Below are 21,081 nucleotides of genomic sequence, written 5' to 3'. Positions count from 1 at the left end.
TGGAGATGTATCAAAGATTTTGACATTAAATTTAATATTTGTTCGTCCTGTGATCCACTATGTCTTCCATTTCAATGCAGAGGCTTAACATTCTTTCCAATTCCTCTGATCCTCTTAGCAATGGAATCTTGGACTCGATCCTTGACAATGCCTTCTGAATCTCACGCACAAGAACATCCCTGCTCCTAGATAATTCAAGTCTGGGGTGTTCGAAGGATTCCTCCTCAGGTTCCTTCCTGGAGGTTGTCGGAGGCGGTCTTGCCTGGTCTATAATACCGTTGCCACCGAGCGAATCTCTGGCTCTTCTTCCCTTGGGCACAACGCTCTCCTTTATCCTTGCAGCATATCTTAATGTATTTAGAGTGTGCTCGACATTCTCGGGTGTTGGAGATATAGTAGCTATCAGACAGGTTTTGGACGTACCAATAAAAGAATTCTTAAGAATCTGGGTTAGCTTGCTTTGTCTAAATGGAAGATGCCTCTTGTCTTTTTCCATTCCACGGATGCACTCCTTCAAAGCCAAGAGACTTTTATTGATCTCAGCACCTTCATTCTTGACATCTGACCCCATCTCTTTCCTATCAGACCCGCGCTCACTACCTGCAAGATCAACAAACACAATAGACCCAGAGGCCTGAAAACCTTCATTGCCTGCTCTGTGCTCAGAAAAATTCACCAAAATCACTGCATGAGACCTGGAGGATTTCGAGTTGGCTCCAGTCACTCCAGTTTTTCTCAGCGACATTCCTTTTTCAATGATCTCAAGCGCCTCTTCATACCCCTCAAACTTCTCCTCTCTTGAGTTCGACAGATGTACAATCCCATTGACCTCCCGTAGCTGTACTCTTTTCCCATTATCTAACAGGTCATATACCTGTCCCATATATATCTCGCAGAATGTCACTGCCCCATGGCTTTTGAATGCCATGAGATCCTTAATTGCCAGGTACATCATCCCGGTGTCCCTTTCCAGCATGGTGTATGTTTTCCCTGTCCCCGTCTGCCCATACGCCAAAATAGTCCCAAGCCCACCAGAAATGACATGGTTCACAATACTTTTCACACATCCTCTATATACATCCATGTTCTTTTGGCTTCCATCAAAGGAATAGTCAAATTCAAACCTATACTGTTCTACATACGGTCTTAGATCAACCCTGAACTTCTCCTCGTTGACAACGACGCTTCTTCCCTCGATGTCAACCACATCCATCTTTGGGTTGCTGCAGGGCTTCTTTCTAACGCACACAACTATCTTTTCTTCCTTTACACCAAGCCCTCCAGTGTCCGAGGAGGTAAGTAGACTCTCATTGCAGGCTCCGTGAGTATTTAGCTTACTGCCGTCAATATCAAGGCCATCTAGCCCGATCAGAGATTTCCTGGGGCTGTTCTTTCTTGGCATCGAGCATAAAGACAACTTCTGGCTTATAGTCTCACCGCTCCCAAACATAGCCCCACTCTTCTCTGCAAGGCTGCCGGGAAAGATCCGATATCCAGGTCTATCAGTACCTTTGCAGACAAAGTCGGAAGAGAGAAGGCTGTCTTCGTACGAGTCGTTCTTATTCATTTCTATGTCTTCATTGTATATGTCCTGATTTATCTCATTGATTATATCGAAGACCTTCCTTCTTTCTATGAGATTTTCAATTCCAATTTTTTCGAGGTCGGAGTACTTGAGCTTTGCCAGTAGCTGTGACTCGTCTATCCCCAGTCCCTTAAATATCTTGTACAGATGCTCCACCTTGTTTTCTGCTAGATATGTCCTTAGGTCCTTCATTTCTAGGGTTCGAACCTGTCCTTTTATTGACCGGCAGAATCCGCTCCATCATCAATCCGTAAAGCTCCATGCCCCGGCAATCGCGCTATCCAAATCCCATGGAAATTCCCTCCCCCAATGGGAAGCAACTATATAAAGCCACAGAAGAAGTACATTTCAAAAGGCTTGGTCATGAAGAATCTGGGCCTTCGGGAAAAGGAATTCGACAAGCTTGTGGCATTGTGTGGGGTCTATCCATACATTCCGAAGGACAACAGGAAGGTCGACCAAGGAGATGGGTTCTACTATCGGATATCGGATGCTAACAGGCTTGCCCACTCCGATGTCTACAGGACTCTGGTCAAAAACAAGAGGCTTGAAGAGAAAAAGAAAAGGTATAGTGGAACGGGGTTCGAGTACAAGATCAGGAATATTTGCGATGAGGAGTACGGGTATGTAGACTTGATCAAGAGCAGATTCAAAGGACTGGGAGAGGCGGTGGACGAACTGAACTACACACTGAGTAGCCTGTACTTGGGGAGAATGCTTGAGCTGGACGATAGGATAGCAGAGGTCGTTGAGATGTTTGAGGATTTTGTTAGGAGAAGGTCTCTGCTTGAATACTCGTACATGTCTAAAGCAGGGGTTTACAACCAGATAACCCTCGGGAGGATAAAAGTCGTTTGGTTTGTTCCATATCCGGGTGTGTCGCTGAAGGAGATAGTCGAGGAGAAGAAGGACATGCCACAGAAGTTTGAGTGGAGCGAGCCTAACTTCCTGGACTTTGTGTCCTCTTCTGAAGAGGAGTCGTCCTCGGAGTCAAGTGAAATGGAGGCTGTTTGCAACGATCCCGGAAAGATAGACGTTTCTCTTCTGTCGCATTCTATCCCCCTTCTCATGGTACACTGTAGACTGGTCCTCTACAAAATGGAGATGGTGTATAAGCCGTGTAGTAGTCTGAAGGGAATATTTTCCGGGGTCAAGTTCTACATTGAAAGCGACGTAGTTGGAGATAGCCTGAGACTTATTGCACTGAGCTGTGGAGGAAGTGTGGTTGGGAGTCCATGCGAAGCAGATATCCATGTCTCGGAAAAGGTCGATGAAATGGTAGAGAATGTAACGTATGTCCAGCCGCAGTACTTATTTGACTCGCTGAACCAGGGAAAAAGGGCGTGTGTCGAGAACTATTGCGTGGGAAAAAGGCTCCCCAGGCATGCTTCTCCGTTTGCTTCTGTAGATAGCATTATTCCAAGGGAAAGCCTTATGACGATGTCAAAGACCCAAAGACACAGAATAGAGGATTTGGTGAACCGTTTTGAGGATGTTAGATATGAACACTAGGGCCTGCACCAATCTTCTGGATGCGCTAGCTTGGAATTAGCCTGAAATGCAATAAATTGTGCGATTCTACTCCACATACTATTACTTGACCAGTTTGGACATCTGATGCTCCAGTTGAAGAAGTGGATGCATGCCAGGGCTTTTGTTGGATGATATGGTGCAAATACCTTACACCCCAACAAACATTTCCAATATGAGGATAGAGGTAATGATAAAAGGAAACTCGAAAGAGATCTGCATACCTCTCATCAAGGAGACAACTCTGGAAGACATTAGAGAGCTATCTGAAGTGGAAGTGTACGATATAAGCTCTGGGCTGAATGCATATGCGATTCTAAAGAACTCTACCGTGTGCTTAGAGTACAGCAGCAAGCTCTATGAGATGTACATAGCCATATTCCTCAAAATGCTAGATGACACAGCCACATCGAAGGAAATTATGTCGGACATGGGCGGTATGGAACCTTATAGTCTTCTTGAAGTAGGGCTTATTAATGCATTTATTGAGGCTCTGATATGGAGGGTAGAGCAGGGAGAAGTCGTGGGCAGATATGAGGCGTTTGTCGAGGACCTGTGTAGGAAGATGAGCAGCAACCTTCTTTGTGAAATAGTCTCCTGGAAGCAAGAGGAGGACATTATGAACACAAAGTTTGACTACTTGCTTCTGTCGTTGAGACTCATCGTAATGATGGTGGAGTACAAAACCAAGGAGGAAGGCGAAATAGAGAAGAAGAGTACGTTCGCATTTGCTAAGGAGTACTTTTACAAAGCATTTGCACTTCTTGGCGAGACGAAGGATTTAGAGGACGACATGGCCTTTGTATTTAGAGCATCTCTGACGATTGATGCCCTGGTAACAAGACAGGTGGCCGGTAGGATTAGCGAGGTGTTCCCGATTGTTGAGGACCTTCCCATTTCGAAGAAAAACATGTTCGGGATATATATCCAGATGGCAGAGGTGTGCATGAGTGAAGATGGTGCATTGAATGACCTGCTGTACTCTGTGTTCACAACCAGCTGCCTTGTTTCCCTGGACACAGGATATGGAAACGAGTTTGTTGAGGTTTTAATAGCAATGGTTGAGCAGGATGGGGGAAGTGGAGGTAAGAGGATCGGCAATGTGATGGAGACATTCAGGATGATTTTTCACAGCCTCCAGGACTCTGAGTCAAGAGGCAGAGAGAGACTAATCTGGAACTTCTTAAGCTTTCTGTCGAGGATTAGGATGGGCAGGGACATGGGAGACCTCAACAGCATCTTCTTGAAATTCATCGTGAAGTATCCCGAGACCATCGAGCTGTACTCTAACTTCATTCTCATCAACAAGATCGACTTTCCTCTCCACACTCTTCACGGAATCTCCAGCTTCGGGTTTATGAAGAGATTCTACTCTGTTCTGTTCAATAAGGTTCGGAAGGAGAGGCACGACAAAGCCCACGTGGACAAGCTCATTTCCGAATTCCTCAAGTTTTTCCTGGCCACTAAGAACAAGGAGCTCATTGGAATCCTTCCTCTTGTTCCATACATTCCGTCGAAGCGCGAGGTCCTCTATGTTCTGTACGAAATATACTCCTTTCTCTTTGAAAAGGAGGTGATTGAACATGTGGGGCTATTCCTTCTTAAGACACCGGCGCTGGTTGGGATATCCTCGAGCATCTACTACAACGTCCGATACTTGCGGCACTTGGCAACAAGGCTAAGTCTTGTAGACGTTGAGCCACGGATGGTCGTGTTTCTTGGCATTGTGTATTACTGTGAATCGAAGAAATTGTACAACTTCAACTACACGGGGATACTGGAGTACATACAGGACGAAGATGGCATAAGGATGTCCAGGGATGGGCTGGTTGGTGTAATAGAGCTGATACACAGTGGCTATATAAGCAGATCCCACGAGTTCACGCTTTCATATGTTAATTCTCTTCTGACCATTGCGCTCAAGCCGAAGACAATAGAAACAACGCTAGTTATCATTGAGATTATCCTAAGAAGGATTCTTGAGAAGGAAGAGAAAATAATATTCATGAAGGGAATTCACCAGAGGTTCCAGGAGCTTTTTGTGCTCCTCAGCAGCAAAAGGTTTCTGAGTGACGAAGTTTCTGATTCGTATCGGAGGCTATACAGGAGCATAGTGGAGAGGATCAAGTGTGCACCGAACTTCTATAACTATGTTGTTCTCTGCCTGGCAGACATCTCCTTTTTTGATGGGGAGTTTCCAAGAGGGCACTTCAAGTCATTCAACGACCTGTACAACCATACGCTATCCAGAATGGGAGTGGTGGAGGGGTTTCCGGATATCTTCATGGTTGATCACGGGTGGAGCTGCTCCGAAAACACTGACAAGGCTGTTTCTGGGCCATTCCTGCACAGGGTATGTGGCAGCGGAAAAGAAGAGGAGACAAAGCCCAGAGAGACCAAATCACATAACATGTACGACATTATTCGCACAGGTACTAACGACAGCGTAATGAGCCTGGAGAGCTCTACGGGAAGCATCTCGCTGCACAGCTCAGCACCCATGCCGTCGATCTCTCGCAAGGCGTGGTTGGAGATGCTGGACGAAGGCATCAGAAAGAGGGAGAAGTCTGTTTCGTGGCTTATCGATGTGATATATACAAGAAGAAGTCAGAGCTCGACGATAAGGACGGTCCTGGACCTTCTAAAACTAAGACTCAGAAACAAGTTTGAGTATGAGGACCTTTACATCCTTCTGAAAGCCTATAATATCCTGTCTATCAGAGAAAACGATTCCGAGGAATTTTTGAAGCATGCACTCCACAGAGGGCTGGACTTCAAAACCGACCCTGCCATATGCTACAAGTTGTCCATGGAAACAAACGGATTCTACAGATTCTTTTTTAGGGCGCTCCACCTAGCAGTCTCCAACCTCCCTTGCAATGAGGATCTTTCGTTTCCAGAAAGAACCCAACTGGTTTCCAGGTTTGACACTGCCGACCTTGTGCATATACAAAACACATTCAAGCAGAAGATGGTACAAAAGCTGCTTGAAAGATCCCGGAGCCCATCCTACAGAACCTACTTCTTCAACGTGGACTCCCTGGGGGTTATCGACAGCCTTACAATAATCAGAAGATTGGACGACCCGAGCCTTGTGTCTAGAGCCTTTGAGAGACTCAGGGAGTCCAAGAACGAGATGCTTTTCTATGTCCCACAGCTTGTTCAGATGCTGAGATACAAGAAGGTGTTTGAGATGGCGTTCTCTACACTGAAGGAACTGGCAAAGGACGAATATGTCGCCCACCAGCTGATCTGGAACCTGAAGGCAAACCTGTATGTTGACGGCAGGGCAGCCGTGAACAACTACCACGGCACGTTTGTGCGGTGTATAGAGGAGATTATGAAGGAGATGCCGGACGGGAGCAGAGACATATTTCTTAAAGAGGAGGAGTTCATCAGCAGCCTTACCAAGATTTCTTCCGAACTTACTCCGCACCTCAGATCGTCGAAGGACGAGAAGAGAAGGCGGATCAATGAGTACCTCTCTAGAATCAAGCTGCATCCGGGGATTTATATTCCGTTCTACCCCGATCTCAAGATTATCGAAATTGTGAATGGATCTGCAAGAGCCCTTCAGAGTCATTCTAAGGTTCCCTTTATGGCGTCTTTTAGAGTCCAGGATCCAGGGGGGCAAATAAGTATTAAGCAGCTAATATTCAAGTCTGGAGATGACTGCAGACAGGACATGCTAGCTCTCCAGATCATCTCGATGTTTGAATCGATATTCAAGCAGGCGAATCTCGACATATTTCTATATCCGTACAAGGTCATGGCCACATCTTCGGGAACCGGGATTATAGAGGTAATTCCAAACTCAAAGTCGAGGGACCAGATAGGAAAGGAGAACATCAACAACCTGCTGGAGTACTTCGAATACAAGTTCGGGTTTAAGGAGAGCGAGGGGTACCTCACAGCAATCTGCAACTTTGCCTCCAGTCTGGCAGGATACTCCCTGGTTGGATACTTCCTCAACATCAAGGACAGACACAATGGAAACATAATGATAGACGACCAAGGCAGGATGATCCACATCGACTTTGGGTATATGCTAGAGATGTCTCCAGGGAACCTCAACATAGAAGCGCCACTGAAGCTGACCAAGGAGATCGAGGAGCTTCTTGGAGGAACATCTGGAAAGGGCTTTGAGATCTATCAGGAGCTGATGGTCAAAGGGTTTCTGGCACTTCGAAGGCGCAGCAAGGACCTTGTTATGATGGTCGACTCGTTTGTTGACAGCGAGCTGCCCTGCTACAGGAGAAATGCAGTGGAGAACTTCATCCTGCGATTCAGATTTGAGCTGTCCGACAAAAACGCAAGAAGGTTCGTGCTGTCCTTGATAGCAGAGTCATCACAGAAGTTTAGAACTTGGATGTACGACCAGTACCAGAAGATTACCAATAACATTGCCTTTTAAAATTCCTCAAGACAGCGTCGACATAAATAAATCAAGCCCCTAAATCCTTCGAAAGATGAAAGATCTACTTAAACAGACTCCTTTCGACAAGTTTCTATCGCCTGTGATACCTTACATTCCGCAGAGTAGAAGAAGAGCACCTCCAAGGATAGAGGGGGTTTCCAGATTTATAGAACACTTGAAAGCTCCAAGAGGGAAAGGTGGGCTATTTGTGGTTGGGGCAGCAGCAAAGACGGCCCTAGAAGAGGCCTTTCATGAAATACTCCCTATAAAGGACATAAGGGTGCTTAGCAGATATGCGTTTGTGGAGCTGGAAGACGGTGCAAGCATAGACTGTATATCTGGAAAATGGCACAGAATCGGAGGAAAACCGATGTATGTCGACTATGTAAGGGGAAGCAGCCTCAAGTTTGTGCCGAAGAGACTCAGAAACAGGACTACCCTGTGGCATAACCACAAGAACAAATTCAAGTAAATCTATATGTTTAATCAGGCGCAGGGCGGGATAGTCATGTGGTTTGGCTCAACCAATGAAGACAGTATCTTCTTGAGTCTCTGTAGAGAAGCCTCTTCTCCGGCAGAAGATGCCTTGTAAAAATAGTACAGAGCTTTATCCAGGTCAACTTCAGTTCCGATACCGCTCTCATAGCACCTTCCGAGACTATACCCTGCCTTCGAGTATCCGTTCATCAATGCCTGTGTGTAGTGCTCAAAGGCAAGCCTTGGATCCTTCCCAACAACAATGCCCTTCTCAAAACAGTATCCCAGGGTGTTCATTGCTCTGGGGTTACCCAAATCTCTCGACCTAATCAGGAGCCTTATCCCTAACTCTTTGTCTGCTGGAACATGGTTTCCATTGAGGTATAAGGTGCTTAGGTTGAACAGCGCCCATGAGTTGTTCCGCTTGGCACTTGTCTCATACCATTTCACTGCCTTTCTTAGGTTTTTGGGTGTTCCATATCCTTCCTCGTAGTAGTATCCCAAGGTATTCTGTGCTGAGGAGTTATTCATTTCTGCTGCTCTCTTCATCAGCGCAAAGGACTTCTCCGGAGAGATCCGGACTCCTATTCCAGATCTGTAGCACAATGCAAGGCTTATGATTGCTTCGTCAAAGCCGGCCCGGACACCCTCACTAAAATACCTTACAGCCAGCCTTTCGTCCTTGGGTACTCCATATCCATGCTGGTAACAAACCCCTAGTGCATGTATTGAATACTTATTGTCTTCAGCTGCGGACTCCTTGTACCAATTGACGGCACTACGCATACACGGAGAGGTCCCCAGCCCATTCTGGTAGCAGTATCCAATGTTATGCTTTGCCCTGCTGAGTCCTTGGATGGCAGCCCTTTTGTACCACTCGAAGGCCTTTTCCAAATTCCTCTCCGTCCCAATCCCCTTTTGGTAGCAGAACGCAAGGTTGCATTGACCAGACGGATATCCTTGCAAAGCACTTTTCTTATAGAGCTCAAAGGCTTTTTGGAGATCTCTATCCACTCCCTTCCCCTCCTCATAGCAGTTGCCCAATGCATTCTGAGCATACGAATTCTCCATCTTTGCAGACAGCCTGTACATTTCAAAGGCTTTGATGAGGTTTCTCTCAACCCCTCGCCCCTCCTCGTAGCAGAAACCTATGTTGTACAGCGCCGTCGAGTCCTTCTTTTCAGACGCATATTTGAAGAGCTCCACGGCTATTTCTTCGTTCCTCTCCACTCCAAATCCCTTTAGGAAGCAGTATCCAAGGATTCCAATCGAGCAGGTATTTCCTTCATATGCACCCTCACTGTAGTACTTCACAGCTAGTAACGGATCTACAGGAACACCATATCCCTCCTGGTAGCACACCCCCAAGCAGTACCTGGCATAAAGGTTTCCATGCTTGTTTGCATAAACTAGCCATTCCACCCCTCTTCTGCCCAGGCGCTTTAGCTTATCGAGATACCGCTTAGCCTCCCGCCGATCTATTGTTGCCGTAGGCCTGCCAAACCGCCTTATAAATGCTAGTCTAATTAGCGCAAGCCCGTTGTCGCTCAACGCAGCCTTAGTGTATCTCATCTCTGCTTTCTTCATATCGACACTAGTGCCAATTCCAAACTCGTAGCAGAATGCAGATACTGCAAGCGAGTTTGCATCTCTTGCAGAGTTTTCCAGATGCATCTTTAGCCCAAGCTCCTCGTTTTTTTCTCTGCCCACGCCCAAAAGCACCACGTCGGCTTCTCTGGACATTTTTCTGCCGAAAAACGAGTGAAGCGTGTCCATCCGCATAGATCTCTGTTAGGGCATTTATATATGAATCAGGTGAGTTGTGAAGCTTGTAGCACTTATTTTCTGCGGTCAGGAGGAACGATTGGAAAATGCCAAAACTGTTTGGAATTTAGCATCTATGAAAATCTACTCTCGGCTGAAACACAAACACAGGATACCGTTTGCCAGTAAGAATTCCTGGGTTTGGAAACTTTCTTTGCATTTGCTTGCCTTGGTAGATAATTTCTTTTCTACAATTCCACCCTGATGATTGAGGTTGAGGAGGAGATTATCCGCACGATAGAGGAGATAGACAGCACATTTTCCTCCATCAACAGGACACTGAGAAGCATCAGAGGATCTGTCGAGAAGATGGACAGGAGCAACCAGAAAATGATCAGAGACCTGGTACCATGGACAAGATTCTTCTCAGCGGAATTGGAGGACAGCACAGAAAATGAGCCACTGCATTCTGAAGGCAGCCAGAGCATTGAGGAGGAGTCTAACTTCCAAAACATATGTGTTGCAGGGGAGAGCCCCGAATCAATGAAATTCTCATCACCAGGAAATCCATTTATTGATAGCACATCGTCCGAGGTATTGAACAAGACATTTCTGGGGAATCTTTCTGCGAGGTTTCACACCAGCAATGCAGAAAGTGCGTCGTCAAGCCTTGTTCCAATGGCAGAGGAAAAAGCATTTGGACCTTACGAAGAATCAGAGTCATCAGATGGCATACTTCCGTTCAATCCAAGCATGCTCCCCCCGGCATTTCGGAACGAAGAGAGCCTGTTCCTGGTGTACGACCTTATCTCAAGGGGCCTGGGAATCACAATGGAAGAGATCTACAAGGAGATTCCAGGGGTACCAAGAGAGAAGATAAACATATTTGTCGATCTTTTGACGAGAAAAAAGTTTGTGGGTAGAGAAGGAAATAAATTCAGAACAGCATGATAAGATCCGTAATAAAAGCATGTGGCTTAACTTAGCAAGGCAGGATGGGTCAAAATGCGACATGCGAGACTCGAACTCGCAACCTCTGGATTATGAGACCAGCGCGCTACCTATTGCGCCAATGTCACTACCTTTCAGAGGTAAGTGGCCATTAATTTCGGCCTGTGCAGAGGCATGCTTTGGAGATGCTGCCATCCTGGGGGTAAAGAAGGCCCCTCACAAAGTGGCTCCAAAGCTTTATCAGAAAACAAACTCTAGTCAGGGCTTGAATGAATAAACAATTGAGCGAGGTGGAGTCGCTTTGTTTAAGTGGTGTAAAGAAAGAAAATCCAGAAATGGTGGAGATGTACTTTGGGCCCTATCTTGCCTACAGCCCTGCTACAAAAAACAGCGCTTTTATAAAGGCATACATGCTTCTTTACTACTTCTCGACGGGTTCGAAAAAGATGTTCTACACCACCATCGAGACAGTGACGCCCATGGAGCTTGAAGACCGAGACATCAGACTGGTCATGGACGTGGACATGTGCGTGAACATTGGGGCAGTCGAACGGCTAAGAAAATTGGTTGAAAGCAACTCCAGAAAGGAGCTGCATCGATTCTTGCAGGTCATTCTCAAGAACCAGGTGAAGACGATGGAGCTGTCAGCAAGCCCTAGTGAGTGCATCCCAGAGATCCAGAATCAAGAGGATAGAAAGATCATTGAGAATGCAATATTCATTGGAAGAAACTCCCCTGGCAACTTCTAGCGCCAATGATTAAACTACATCCTATCTTCTGTAACTCAATGCTCTCTAAGTTCTTAGCAAGCCTGGCAGTCATGCAGCTGGCCTATTTGAAGCGCTGTGTCATACGGCGGTTTCAGATGGTTTAATTGATCCATCCTGTGTCACATGGGAGCTATAAGCTCTTATATTCCCACAAAAACATCCCCATCAAATGCTCTCAGTCTTTTTGAAAAGTTTGCTCTTGATTCTTGGGTCAGTCGGAGGCCTCGTGGGGTTTGGAATAGGCATTGTAAAGGCCATAGACTACATCGAGGACAAGGCATATGCTGCAAAGAAACACATAGAGGCCATAATACAGATATCGGCTGGGCTTCACGTCATCCTCTTGCTGAGGGGGGTTTCTATCCTTCAAATCCTCTTCAGCCTGTCGATACAGTATGCATTCTACTGCCTCCTCGACATCTATCCTCTTGTGAAGATGGACAATCCATACTTTGTGTATGGAACGATTGCCTCGCTTTTCAACCATTTTCTTGTGATAAGGTTGATTTTTTCTAAGTCTGCTGTCTACGGAGCAGAAATTGTGCTCTACTTTGCATTGGTTTGGACTACTCCCTTCTGCTTTTTCCTGAGCCTGAGTGCAAATGACGAGGTTCTATTTGTAAGGGGAAAGGCATCCTCGAATACAATCATCGGAAACCTTCTAAAAAAGTATCTCTATAAAGAAAAGAAATAAAGTGCATTTCATTTTAATCCGATGTGTCTGTCTACAGATTGAGCAATCGCGAAAAGATCGTCTTTTCCCTGCTCGCAACGTCTGTGAAGCATTCCTTAAGCCTGTCGGCGAGGGTTTTCTTCTGGTCCTCCGTAAGGTCCTGCCTCTTCTTTATGATTGTCTTGATGAAGCTCTTCTTGATGTCAGGATATATAAGCTTCAGAGACTTCACCTCCACAATGAAGAGGTCATCATTTCTTGTGTCCATGAGAGGAATGATCTTAAGGATGGGAGAGAGGCATGTCTTTACATCCTCCGGGTCCCCATACCCGCTAAGCATTTCATACAGCTTGGTATGATCCGACTTCAGGGTTCTGCTGCATTCCTCGGCTATGGAGGCTCGCTTCCTCCCCAGTTGCTTCATGTAGGCTAGCACAATGGACATGGAAAGCTCGTGAATAAATGTAACGAAGGAGTACTCGCTCATGGTGTTCTGGTAGTCAGAAAGAAAGTCCTGTAGGGTCAGGACCACAACCTTGGTGACACTACCACCACACCATTCGTCTGTGAAGATCTTGTCTATTGCAGGCTGACATGCATATATAATGAACTCGGCCAGAAACGTGTTCGAAGCTTTCAGGATGTCGATGAATATGTCTCCCAGCTCCTTGACCTCGTCGTTGTGGTAAGACGGCAGGGAGGTGATGTACTGTGCTATCTTGAGGCCGCTGTTCCCAAACATGATGCAGAAGTCCTCGTAGCCAGCCTTGCTGCTCATTTCACAGGACGACTTAAAGTCCTTGTCCATTGCTTCGACAAGATTCTCCTTGAAGATCTCGCAGTACTTTGTAATCGTCCTTGTTATATGTGCAAATATCCTCTTGTTGAATGCAATGGGCTCCAGCTGCATCCTGATTATCTGAAGGAGACTGACAAATCCAGGGCTCACAAGCTTGTCCTCCTCGTCTCTAGAAAGCTCTTCGTTTCTGGCATAGAACTTTTCCACCTCAATCCTGGTTATGTTCATAACCCATTCCTTCAGCTTTTCCTGTGCCGTCTTTGTGTACTTTTCTAGCAGTTCAGTTTCGTTGCTGAGGAGTCTTCCTCCTAGCGCATCGGCTATCTTGTTGAACTTCGATTCAATAGTGTTGTAGTAGTTGCCGACATACTCGATGATGGCCAGTATTTCCCCAGCATCCAGTCTTTCTGTGTTCTCGTCAAGAAAAAGCTTTAGGTTATTGTGGTACAGCGTAAGGATGTTGTCGAACGAATAGAAGCTGAGACTTATATTCTCCCTAATAAAGGACAGATCCTTTAGCACAAAGTCCATTCTGTTCACAAATATCTCCTCGTTTCTCAGTCTGTCGAACTTGCCCTTGACAGACACCTCAATCGACTTTATGACCTTGTCCTTCAACTTCTTTGTCTTCCTGGTTGCATACATTCTATACATCCTGTAGAACTCCTTGAGAACGGGATTGTCGCTCTTTTCGCCTTCCTGGACCTTTCTTGTTAATTCATCGCGAGCCTCCTCTTTTTCAACTATCTGAACAATCTTATCCATGGCTTCGTGGTTCTCGATAAACTCTTCAGAAATCTCAAGAACCTTGGCAGTAAAGTCCAACGAGTTCTTCTCAATTGTGTTGAGTGCCTTATTAACCTGGACGTAGTCGTCATGCGATATATCGGTGTTGTACATGTCCAGCTGGCACCCAAAATCCTCCGCGTCATATACTTTCGTGTGGTATGCAATAATGTCTTCTGTCTCCACAGTACCTCCTATGTCGTTTAGTCTATCCGAAAACTCAATCACCTTGCACAGGTTCGAGTGGGCTAAGCACATCATCTTCACAGATCGGTAATCCTTGACAAGGGAAAAAAAGCCCTTTAAAACGCGGACATTCCTATCCTTACCTTCCACAAAGCTCTTGAGATGCTCTTCAAGTCCATATATCCTCTTCGATATATTCAGGATGTTTGAGTAGCACTTAGATATCATCGCGGAGAGATTTCCATCGTGGTGTTCGTATGCCTCCTTTGTAGATCTCTCTATGCTATCCAGTTTTGTTTGCAGGTCGCTTGGGTGTCTCAGCGTCTCTGACAGCTGGGTCAACGCCTTGTCCATGATGGGTCACCACCCATTGTTTTTTGAGTTTGCGGAACAAGCACCTTCCATTTTCCTCTGTACTTTCGTCTATCTATTCCTACCAAGGACTTTTCCCTAGACAACGACACGCGTGACAATCTCCAGATTTTGTTGACGACTGGGCTTATGTTGAGAGCTTCCGCAAGATACCCTGGATCCCTGAAGAAGTCTTCTTCCACGTTTATCGTGCTTTCCATGCTCTTCAGAGACCCCTTTGAGCGTGGCTTTTCATTTCTCCCCTCCGCAAGAATACTTCCTGTCTCCCGATCGCCTTGCCTGTCAACATCCTTTAGAAAGCATGGATGGCTTTTGTGGTGTTTCGCATGAAAAACCTCAAAGCATATTCTGCATCTTATGATGTCAAAAGGAAAGTACACCCTTCCCGTAGACTCCCCATCCAGGTTCGGTCTGGAGACCCGGAAGTCCTCCTTAGAGGATCTTTCCATGTTATAAGGTGTATGATGAAAAGTAAAAGTTGTGCTCCAGTACTTGAAGGCACTCTACCGTGCACCTGTTGAGATGGCTCTGCAGCCAACGTAGGTACAATGGCCGAGCGGTCTAAGGCGCTGGAATTAGGCTCCAGTCTCATTGAGGCGGGGGTTCGAATCCCTCTTGTGCCAACATTTTGATGAATGCAAGCAAGAATAGCCCCACAGCACAGACATCTAAACCCGTTTGGATTTATTTTATATCTAGAACATGCTGCCGTAATAGCAGAACATATACACTTGTCATCCCCCTCTCAGGGCAAGCACCATGTGAACGACATTTCCAGAAACTATGTTCAGACTGGCAAGCGTGTCCTTTTCCTTCATCAGTATTCTTCCATTACTCACAAGCCTCTGTTGCTCCACGGGTATCAGCTCAATGCTCTCTATCTTCAACTTCAGATCCAGCACTGTCTCCTCGGGATCAACAATTAGCTCCAAGTCTCTTCCGGCTATTGTCTTGACTTTTATTTGCATCTTCTGGGCCCGTGTTTACAAAACAAATATCTGTGCTCTGCTTTGACGCCAACAACGGCTTGCTGAGCAGAATCTGCACTCCAGTCGGCCTCTATATCCAGTAAAATTTTTGGAGTTAATCCCGGATGAGGGAAGACCAGAGACTCGAGTTGATAAAGCTTTTCTTCAACGAAAAGGGACTTGTCAGACAGCACATAGAGTCGTACGACTACTTCGTAGACCACGAGATAAAGGCTCTTGTAAGGGCAAACCAGATTGTCGACTCAGACATCGACCATACATTCTATCTCAAGTATCTGGACATCCGTGTTGCAATGCCGAGCGTGGAGGAAAACATGGTTAACTACAATGTGTTTCCAATAGAATGCAGGCTGAGAGACATAACATACTCTGCAAACATCTACGTTGATATAGAGTACGTCCGAAACAGACAGATTATTGTCAAGAGAGATGTTTGTATCGGAAAGATGCCTGTGATGCTAAGAAGTAGCAGGTGCCACCTGAGAAGAGAGACAAAAGGACCAATGGAAGGCAGGAAAACAAAAGATAGAAGAATCAGGGAGTCCCAGGAGTGCCCTCTTGATGTTGGAGGATACTTCATTGTCAGGGGAATCGAGAGAGTAGTATTAATACAGGAGCAGCTTTCGAAAAACAGGATCATCATTGAGTCGGGCCCCAAGGGGTTGTTTGCTTCAGTGACATCCTCCACAGACGAGCACAAGAGCAAGACATCGGTGACTACTAGAGATGATTGCTACTACTTGAAAAACTCGATGTTCAGCGAGGAGGTTCCAGTGGTGATAATGATGAAGGCCCTGGGACTGGTACAGGACAGGGAGGTGGCCGAATGTGTTGGAAAGGAATACTTTGAGATTATGGTTCCCAGTTTTGGAGAGTGCATGTCGAAGGGGATATTCACCAGAGAACAAGCGCTTCTCTACATAAGCAGCTACATAAAGCTTAAGCCGGAAGACAACAGGATAGAGGAGGTTCTTACTGTTTTGTCCGAAAAGGTGCTCCCAAATGTTCAGATAGAGGGATGCGATCTCCGGAAGAAGGGGATCTATATAGCACTGATGGTCAGGAGGCTCGCACAAACCAAGCTCAATATACTCCGGGAAGACGACAAGGATTTTGTTGGGAACAAAAGATTCGAGCTTGCAGGGCAGCTACTATCGATTCTTTTCGAAGACACATTCAAGAGATTCAACTTTGAGTTGAAGAAGTCGATTGACAAGATACTGAGCAAAAGGTCCAGAGCCCAGGAGTTTGATGCACTGACGTTCCTGAACCTGCAAGCCAACATGATAACATCCACCCTTGCTAGGGCAATTTCAACCGGGAACTGGAATCTGAAGAGATTCAGAATGGAGAGAAGCGGGGTGACGCATGTTCTGTCAAGACACTCGTACATATCTGCACTGGGAATGATGACAAAGATCAATTCCCATTTCGAAAAGACAAGAAAGGTCAGTGGCCCTCGATCTCTTCATACGTCGTCCTGGGGCATGCTTTGCCCTGTTGACACGCCTGAGGGAGAGTCATGCGGTCTTGTCAAGAACCTTGCCCTACTAGCAGAGATAACGACTAACTCGGATACGAAGCCTATCTTGGACACGGTGTACAAGCTTGGAGTTGTCGACATCAACTCTGTTTATACTAGGGAGATACACCAGAAAGACATGTTCTCCGTATTCCTTAATGGTGACATCATCGGAATAACCAACAGGGCCGACTTTCTTGTGGAGCAGTTCAAGCTACACAGGAGAAAGGGGCTTGTTGGAAAGTTCGTGTCCATCTACAAGGTGACGGTTGAAAGGGTTATCCACATAGCCTCTGACAACGGCAGAGTGTGCCGTCCACTGATTATTATTGACAAGAACAGGATAAACCAGACGATAATTTCGAACCAGATGGACGAATGTCTCAAGGCCCTGAACATTTCGGAGAAGGTGGCAATAGAAAGCGGAAAGTCTCTTTTTGACTGCTATCTCAAGTACAAGTCATTCACCGATCTTCTGGAGGAAGGGTTTATTGAGTATCTCGATGTCAACGAGGAAAACGATTGCCTTGTTGCACTCAAGCCTGAGGACATAGGAGAGGAAACAACACACCTTGAGATTTCTGAGTTTGCAATTTTGGGATATGTGGCCGGTCTTGTACCGTTTCCGCATCACAACCAAAGTCCCAGAAACACATATCAGTGTGCAATGGGAAAGCAAGCCATCGGCCACATATCTCTGAATGTCAAGAAGAGATTTGACTCTGTTATTCTGCAGCTTACATACACTCATCGGCCCATGGTTTCCACGAAGATACTTGATCTTATCAACTATAATGAGATACCTGCAGGCCAAAATGCGATGGTTGCAGTCATGAGTTACTCTGGATACGATATAGAAGATGCCCTTGTTCTGAACAAGACATCTGTCGAAAGAGGGCTCTTCAGAGTAGAGGTGTACAAGACAACAACAACCCTATTGAAAAAGCACAGCAACGGAATGTCGGACGTTCTCTGGCCCAATCCGAAGGAAAGTGTCTTGGATGAAGACGGACTGGGGAAGCCCGGGAAAATGGTGAGAGATGGAACTGTATATGTGAACAAGATGTCGCCTGTGGATGGGACATACAAGTTTACGGGAAAAGTTCATAGAGGGGACCCTGCATACATTGACAAGATCCTTATCACAAAGTCTCAGGACCAGGTGCTTATAAAGACGATGCTGCGCCAGACAAGAGTCCCAGAAATAGGAGATAAGTTTAGTAGTAGACACGGACAGAAGGGAGTAGTAGGGCTCCTTGTTAGGCAAGAAGACATGCCATTCAACGACCAGGGGATTGTACCAGATATCATTATGAATCCACACGGATTTCCGTCCAGGATGACTGTCGGGAAGATTGTGGAGCTGATTTCGGGTAAAGCCGGCGTTCTAGAAGGACAAATCCTCGACAGCACTGCATTCAAGGAGAATTCTGTCGAGCAAACATGTGAGCTTCTGATTAAGCATGGGTTCAGCTACTCGGGGAAAGACTGCTTTACAAGCGGGACTACGGGAGCCCCGTTAGCTGCATACATATTCTTTGGACCGGTATTCTACCAGAGACTCAAGCACATGGTAGCAGATAAAATCCACATGAGGGCCCGGGGGCCTAGGGCAATACTTACGAGGCAGCCGACGGAGGGTAGGAGTAAGGATGGAGGCCTGAAACTGGGGGAGATGGAGCGCGATTGCCTGATAGGGTATGGTGCATCTTCTCTGATTACAGAGAGACTAATGACATCTTCAGACGTATTCGAGGCTTATGTGTGCAGGTCGTGCGGGGTACTTGCCTTTAAGGGCTGCTGCGTCGCTTGCAAGGGCACAAAGCCCGTAAAAGTAAAGATGCCGTATGCATGCAAGCTCCTGTTTCAGGAACTCATGTCCATGAACATCCTCCCCCGGCTTCATATTGAATAGCCCATCTATCCCCATGAGCGGGTCAAGATTCGAAAGAGAGCTGGAGTTCGTGCAGCTCCTCTGTAACCCTGACTACCTTAGATGGCTAACCCGTGAGGGCCACTTCGAATCAGAGGAGTTCAGAAGCTATCTGAGGTATCTAGAATACTGGAGGTCCCCTGAATATTCGAGGTTTCTGACTTATCCCCAGTGCTTAGCAGTCCTAGAGCATCTGAATAGCGAAAACATTAATGATATGCTCAGCGACGAGAACTTCTTTTTAGCCTTGGGCGAGCAGCAATATTTTATTTGGCTGAATAAGCATAAAGAAGGTTGGAATAAATAGTAGAGCATAATCTTGCTTCATTGTGCCTCTGGGCAACCCTGAGCATATACTACAGGCAAATCACTCGTCTAGAGAGTCAAACTCAAACGAAAATTTCGTTTGGTACGAAATATCCTCAATCACACCCTTTTCTTCTACATGCAGAAGTTTCAGGTCTTCCTCTGTGACTGGCTCGTCTGCTTTGATAACGTACGTGAGGTAGGTTCCTTCTGGGCAACATTCGGTGTCTGAGCTCAACCCAATCACCTTCATTGAGGTGGTTTCTCGCTGCACAAATGCAAAAAAAGTCTTGGCAAGCACCTCCCTCTCGGTATTGATAGCCCTTACATGGCTTACAAGCTCCTTGTTTTCGGCCCTTATAATCCTCTTTGTAAAAATCGTCCCGTAACTGGTGTCGATTCTGTGCATATACTCAGGCGGGACCGTTTTTCCGTCCTTCTGCTTCAGAGAGAACATGTCCAGCGTTTCCTTGGTCTTATTAGAAATTACAAGTGCACTGTCAAGAACATACCCAGCGCCACACATCGAATTGCACCTCGAAAACATCTCCGATATCTCCTTGAGGCCATGCCGCGGGTACAGAAACGGAACATCTCCGAAGTTTCTCATGTACCTCGCCATCCTCTCTTTGTGGTTCCTGCCATCGCAGACAACCCCGTTCGTTAAGACTTCTCTTGTCTTTTCAGACAGCGACTCATAAAGCTCTTCAAGAGATAGTTTCCCATTAAGTAGTCTCCCAACCAAGTTCTTTTCCTTGAGACTCAGGGCGTCAGAGTCTGCAATCTCTGTCTTGGTGTATGGTATCCTGTATGTCTTCCCTGATGGATCGACATAGAAATGCTTCTGTATTTTTATGAGGTGAAGAAATTCCATCATTCCCGTCTCCTGAAGCTCTGGAATATGCCTGTCTGTTGGACGAAATACTGCAGGAAATGCCTCAAGCAAGAGCCTTGCATCTCCGGTGCCCTTGTTGAGGACACACTCGTCGATATACTTACTCTTCTTCAGGCCAGAGTATCCATGGTATGTAGAGCCATAGGAGTTGTTGCTATCAAAGACTATCGCATTAAAGGTTCCTTCTCTTCGGAATCGCAGGCTATCTCTGATCGTCGTTCCCTCGAAGCCTAGATCAAACAACTCAAACTCCTCCATGGCAGGGTCAACCAACTATCGTTTCTTGTCTGAATGGAAGGCGCCACGGCTCGCATAAAACACGTCTCATCACACAGATAAATCTGGATGCGTGGAAAACAGTCACATATGTCCTGCGAACATTATTCAAACAACTGCCTGGTTAGATTTGAGTGCTGCTCAAGTCTATATCCATGTAGGCTCTGCCATGATAAGGCAGAGGCCCATAGAGCTAACAGATATGAGGTTTCCCAGATTGTATGTGGCACCTGTAATCTGTTGCAGCCAAAAACTCAAACATGCTTACAGTGCCTTGCAGCTGTATCCAAGTACTTCTGCTCCAAGTGCAATCTGTGGGATAGCTCGGATGATCAGATCTTCCATTGTGACGGATGTAATGTCTGCAGAAGAGGAGATCCTAAGTCGTCTTTCCATTGCGACATTTGCCAGACATGTCTTGTTACTAGAGGCCCAAGGGACCACACCCATGTGGAGAACACTGCTTCTGGGAATTGTCCTATATGTGCAGAGGAAATGTCTGAAAGCATGGAGGTTCTTGTTCTTCTCAGGTGCGGACATTCCTTGCACGAAAGGTGTTTCAACGAGTTTATAAAGGAAACCTACACTTGCCCCATGTGCTCCAAGCCGATAGGAGATACGTCCATCATTAACAGGAAGGTCGAGTGCCTCCTTGGGATGGAGCCCCCAAGCCCCGAGCAGAGTCCGAAGAATATTGCTAAGTGCACCAACTGCAACAATCTGTCGAAGTGTGGGGCTATACAAAACAAATGCCCTTTTTGTGGTCTCCGAGGCGTGGTAGATGCGGCCCAGGAGAAAAATGTAAAGAGCCAGTGCCTGAAGCCGGAAGAATAATTTAAAAATAGATAAA

At 46.2% G+C, this 21,081-nt stretch overlaps 15 protein-coding genes and 2 non-coding genes across 17 annotated transcripts; 10 read left to right on the top strand and 7 right to left on the bottom strand.

Annotated features, from left to right (window-relative positions):
• Positions 1-31: 31 nt before the first annotated feature.
• ECU11_0470 (kinesin motor domain-containing protein) lies at positions 32-1,777 on the bottom strand (the record flags this gene model as incomplete). Its single annotated transcript, NM_001042186.1, has 1 exon — positions 32-1,777. The coding sequence occupies one exon, from the start codon at positions 1,775-1,777 to the stop codon at positions 32-34; it is 1,746 nt and encodes a 581-aa protein (NP_586353.1).
• Positions 1,778-1,894: 117 nt separating this feature from the next.
• ECU11_0460 (pescadillo N-terminus domain-containing protein) lies at positions 1,895-3,097 on the top strand (the record flags this gene model as incomplete). Its single annotated transcript, NM_001042185.1, has 1 exon — positions 1,895-3,097. One exon carries the CDS (start codon positions 1,895-1,897, stop codon positions 3,095-3,097), a length of 1,203 nt encoding a protein of 400 aa, NP_586352.1.
• Positions 3,098-3,290: 193 nt separating this feature from the next.
• On the top strand, positions 3,291-7,529 carry ECU11_0450 (uncharacterized protein; the record flags this gene model as incomplete). The annotated part of the gene is made up of 1 exon (NM_001042184.2): positions 3,291-7,529. The coding sequence occupies one exon, from the start codon at positions 3,291-3,293 to the stop codon at positions 7,527-7,529; it is 4,239 nt and encodes a 1,412-aa protein (NP_586351.2).
• Positions 7,530-7,584: 55 nt separating this feature from the next.
• Positions 7,585-8,004, top strand: ECU11_0440 (uncharacterized protein; the record flags this gene model as incomplete). The annotated part of the gene is made up of 1 exon (NM_001042183.1): positions 7,585-8,004. The coding sequence occupies one exon, from the start codon at positions 7,585-7,587 to the stop codon at positions 8,002-8,004; it is 420 nt and encodes a 139-aa protein (NP_586350.1).
• Positions 8,005-8,018: 14 nt separating this feature from the next.
• Positions 8,019-9,791, bottom strand: ECU11_0430 (uncharacterized protein; the record flags this gene model as incomplete). The annotated part of the gene is made up of 1 exon (NM_001042182.1): positions 8,019-9,791. One exon carries the CDS (start codon positions 9,789-9,791, stop codon positions 8,019-8,021), a length of 1,773 nt encoding a protein of 590 aa, NP_586349.1.
• A 246-nt stretch (positions 9,792-10,037) lies between these two features.
• On the top strand, positions 10,038-10,724 carry ECU11_0420 (uncharacterized protein; the record flags this gene model as incomplete). Its single annotated transcript, NM_001042181.1, has 1 exon — positions 10,038-10,724. The coding sequence occupies one exon, from the start codon at positions 10,038-10,040 to the stop codon at positions 10,722-10,724; it is 687 nt and encodes a 228-aa protein (NP_586348.1).
• A 55-nt stretch (positions 10,725-10,779) lies between these two features.
• On the bottom strand, positions 10,780-10,852 carry ECU11_0415. The gene has a single exon. It is a non-coding gene; the product is annotated as a tRNA-Met (tRNA).
• A 141-nt stretch (positions 10,853-10,993) lies between these two features.
• On the top strand, positions 10,994-11,473 carry ECU11_0410 (uncharacterized protein; the record flags this gene model as incomplete). Its single annotated transcript, NM_001042180.1, has 1 exon — positions 10,994-11,473. One exon carries the CDS (start codon positions 10,994-10,996, stop codon positions 11,471-11,473), a length of 480 nt encoding a protein of 159 aa, NP_586347.1.
• A 190-nt stretch (positions 11,474-11,663) lies between these two features.
• Positions 11,664-12,188, top strand: ECU11_0400 (Svp26p-like protein; the record flags this gene model as incomplete). The annotated part of the gene is made up of 1 exon (NM_001042179.1): positions 11,664-12,188. The coding sequence occupies one exon, from the start codon at positions 11,664-11,666 to the stop codon at positions 12,186-12,188; it is 525 nt and encodes a 174-aa protein (NP_586346.1).
• A 31-nt stretch (positions 12,189-12,219) lies between these two features.
• On the bottom strand, positions 12,220-14,292 carry ECU11_0390 (uncharacterized protein; the record flags this gene model as incomplete). Its single annotated transcript, NM_001042178.1, has 1 exon — positions 12,220-14,292. The coding sequence occupies one exon, from the start codon at positions 14,290-14,292 to the stop codon at positions 12,220-12,222; it is 2,073 nt and encodes a 690-aa protein (NP_586345.1).
• Positions 14,277-14,759, bottom strand: ECU11_0380 (uncharacterized protein; the record flags this gene model as incomplete). The annotated part of the gene is made up of 1 exon (NM_001042177.1): positions 14,277-14,759. One exon carries the CDS (start codon positions 14,757-14,759, stop codon positions 14,277-14,279), a length of 483 nt encoding a protein of 160 aa, NP_586344.1.
• A 93-nt stretch (positions 14,760-14,852) lies between these two features.
• On the top strand, positions 14,853-14,933 carry ECU11_0375b. Its single transcript has one exon. It is a non-coding gene; the product is annotated as a tRNA-Leu (tRNA).
• Positions 14,934-15,044: 111 nt separating this feature from the next.
• On the bottom strand, positions 15,045-15,278 carry ECU11_0375a (uncharacterized protein; the record flags this gene model as incomplete). Its single annotated transcript, NM_001415278.1, has 1 exon — positions 15,045-15,278. One exon carries the CDS (start codon positions 15,276-15,278, stop codon positions 15,045-15,047), a length of 234 nt encoding a protein of 77 aa, NP_001402549.1.
• Positions 15,279-15,403: 125 nt separating this feature from the next.
• ECU11_0370 (uncharacterized protein) lies at positions 15,404-18,736 on the top strand (the record flags this gene model as incomplete). The annotated part of the gene is made up of 1 exon (NM_001042176.1): positions 15,404-18,736. One exon carries the CDS (start codon positions 15,404-15,406, stop codon positions 18,734-18,736), a length of 3,333 nt encoding a protein of 1,110 aa, NP_586343.1.
• Positions 18,737-18,749: 13 nt separating this feature from the next.
• ECU11_0360 (mediator complex subunit SOH1) lies at positions 18,750-19,061 on the top strand (the record flags this gene model as incomplete). Its single annotated transcript, NM_001042175.1, has 1 exon — positions 18,750-19,061. The coding sequence occupies one exon, from the start codon at positions 18,750-18,752 to the stop codon at positions 19,059-19,061; it is 312 nt and encodes a 103-aa protein (NP_586342.1).
• Positions 19,062-19,121: 60 nt separating this feature from the next.
• On the bottom strand, positions 19,122-20,213 carry ECU11_0350 (Rab GDP dissociation inhibitor; the record flags this gene model as incomplete). Its single annotated transcript, NM_001042174.1, has 1 exon — positions 19,122-20,213. The coding sequence occupies one exon, from the start codon at positions 20,211-20,213 to the stop codon at positions 19,122-19,124; it is 1,092 nt and encodes a 363-aa protein (NP_586341.1).
• Positions 20,214-20,321: 108 nt separating this feature from the next.
• Positions 20,322-21,065, top strand: ECU11_0340 (zinc finger domain-containing protein; the record flags this gene model as incomplete). The annotated part of the gene is made up of 1 exon (NM_001042173.2): positions 20,322-21,065. The coding sequence occupies one exon, from the start codon at positions 20,322-20,324 to the stop codon at positions 21,063-21,065; it is 744 nt and encodes a 247-aa protein (NP_586340.2).
• Between the last annotated feature and the right edge of the window lie 16 nt (positions 21,066-21,081).

Source organism: Encephalitozoon cuniculi, chromosome XI (genome assembly GCF_000091225.2).
Source record: "Encephalitozoon cuniculi GB-M1 chromosome XI, complete sequence".
Classification (NCBI taxonomy): Eukaryota; Fungi; Microsporidia; family Unikaryonidae; genus Encephalitozoon; species Encephalitozoon cuniculi.
The sequence above is the reverse complement of the archived record's forward strand: the minus strand, read 5'-3'. Positions and strand labels throughout refer to the sequence as shown.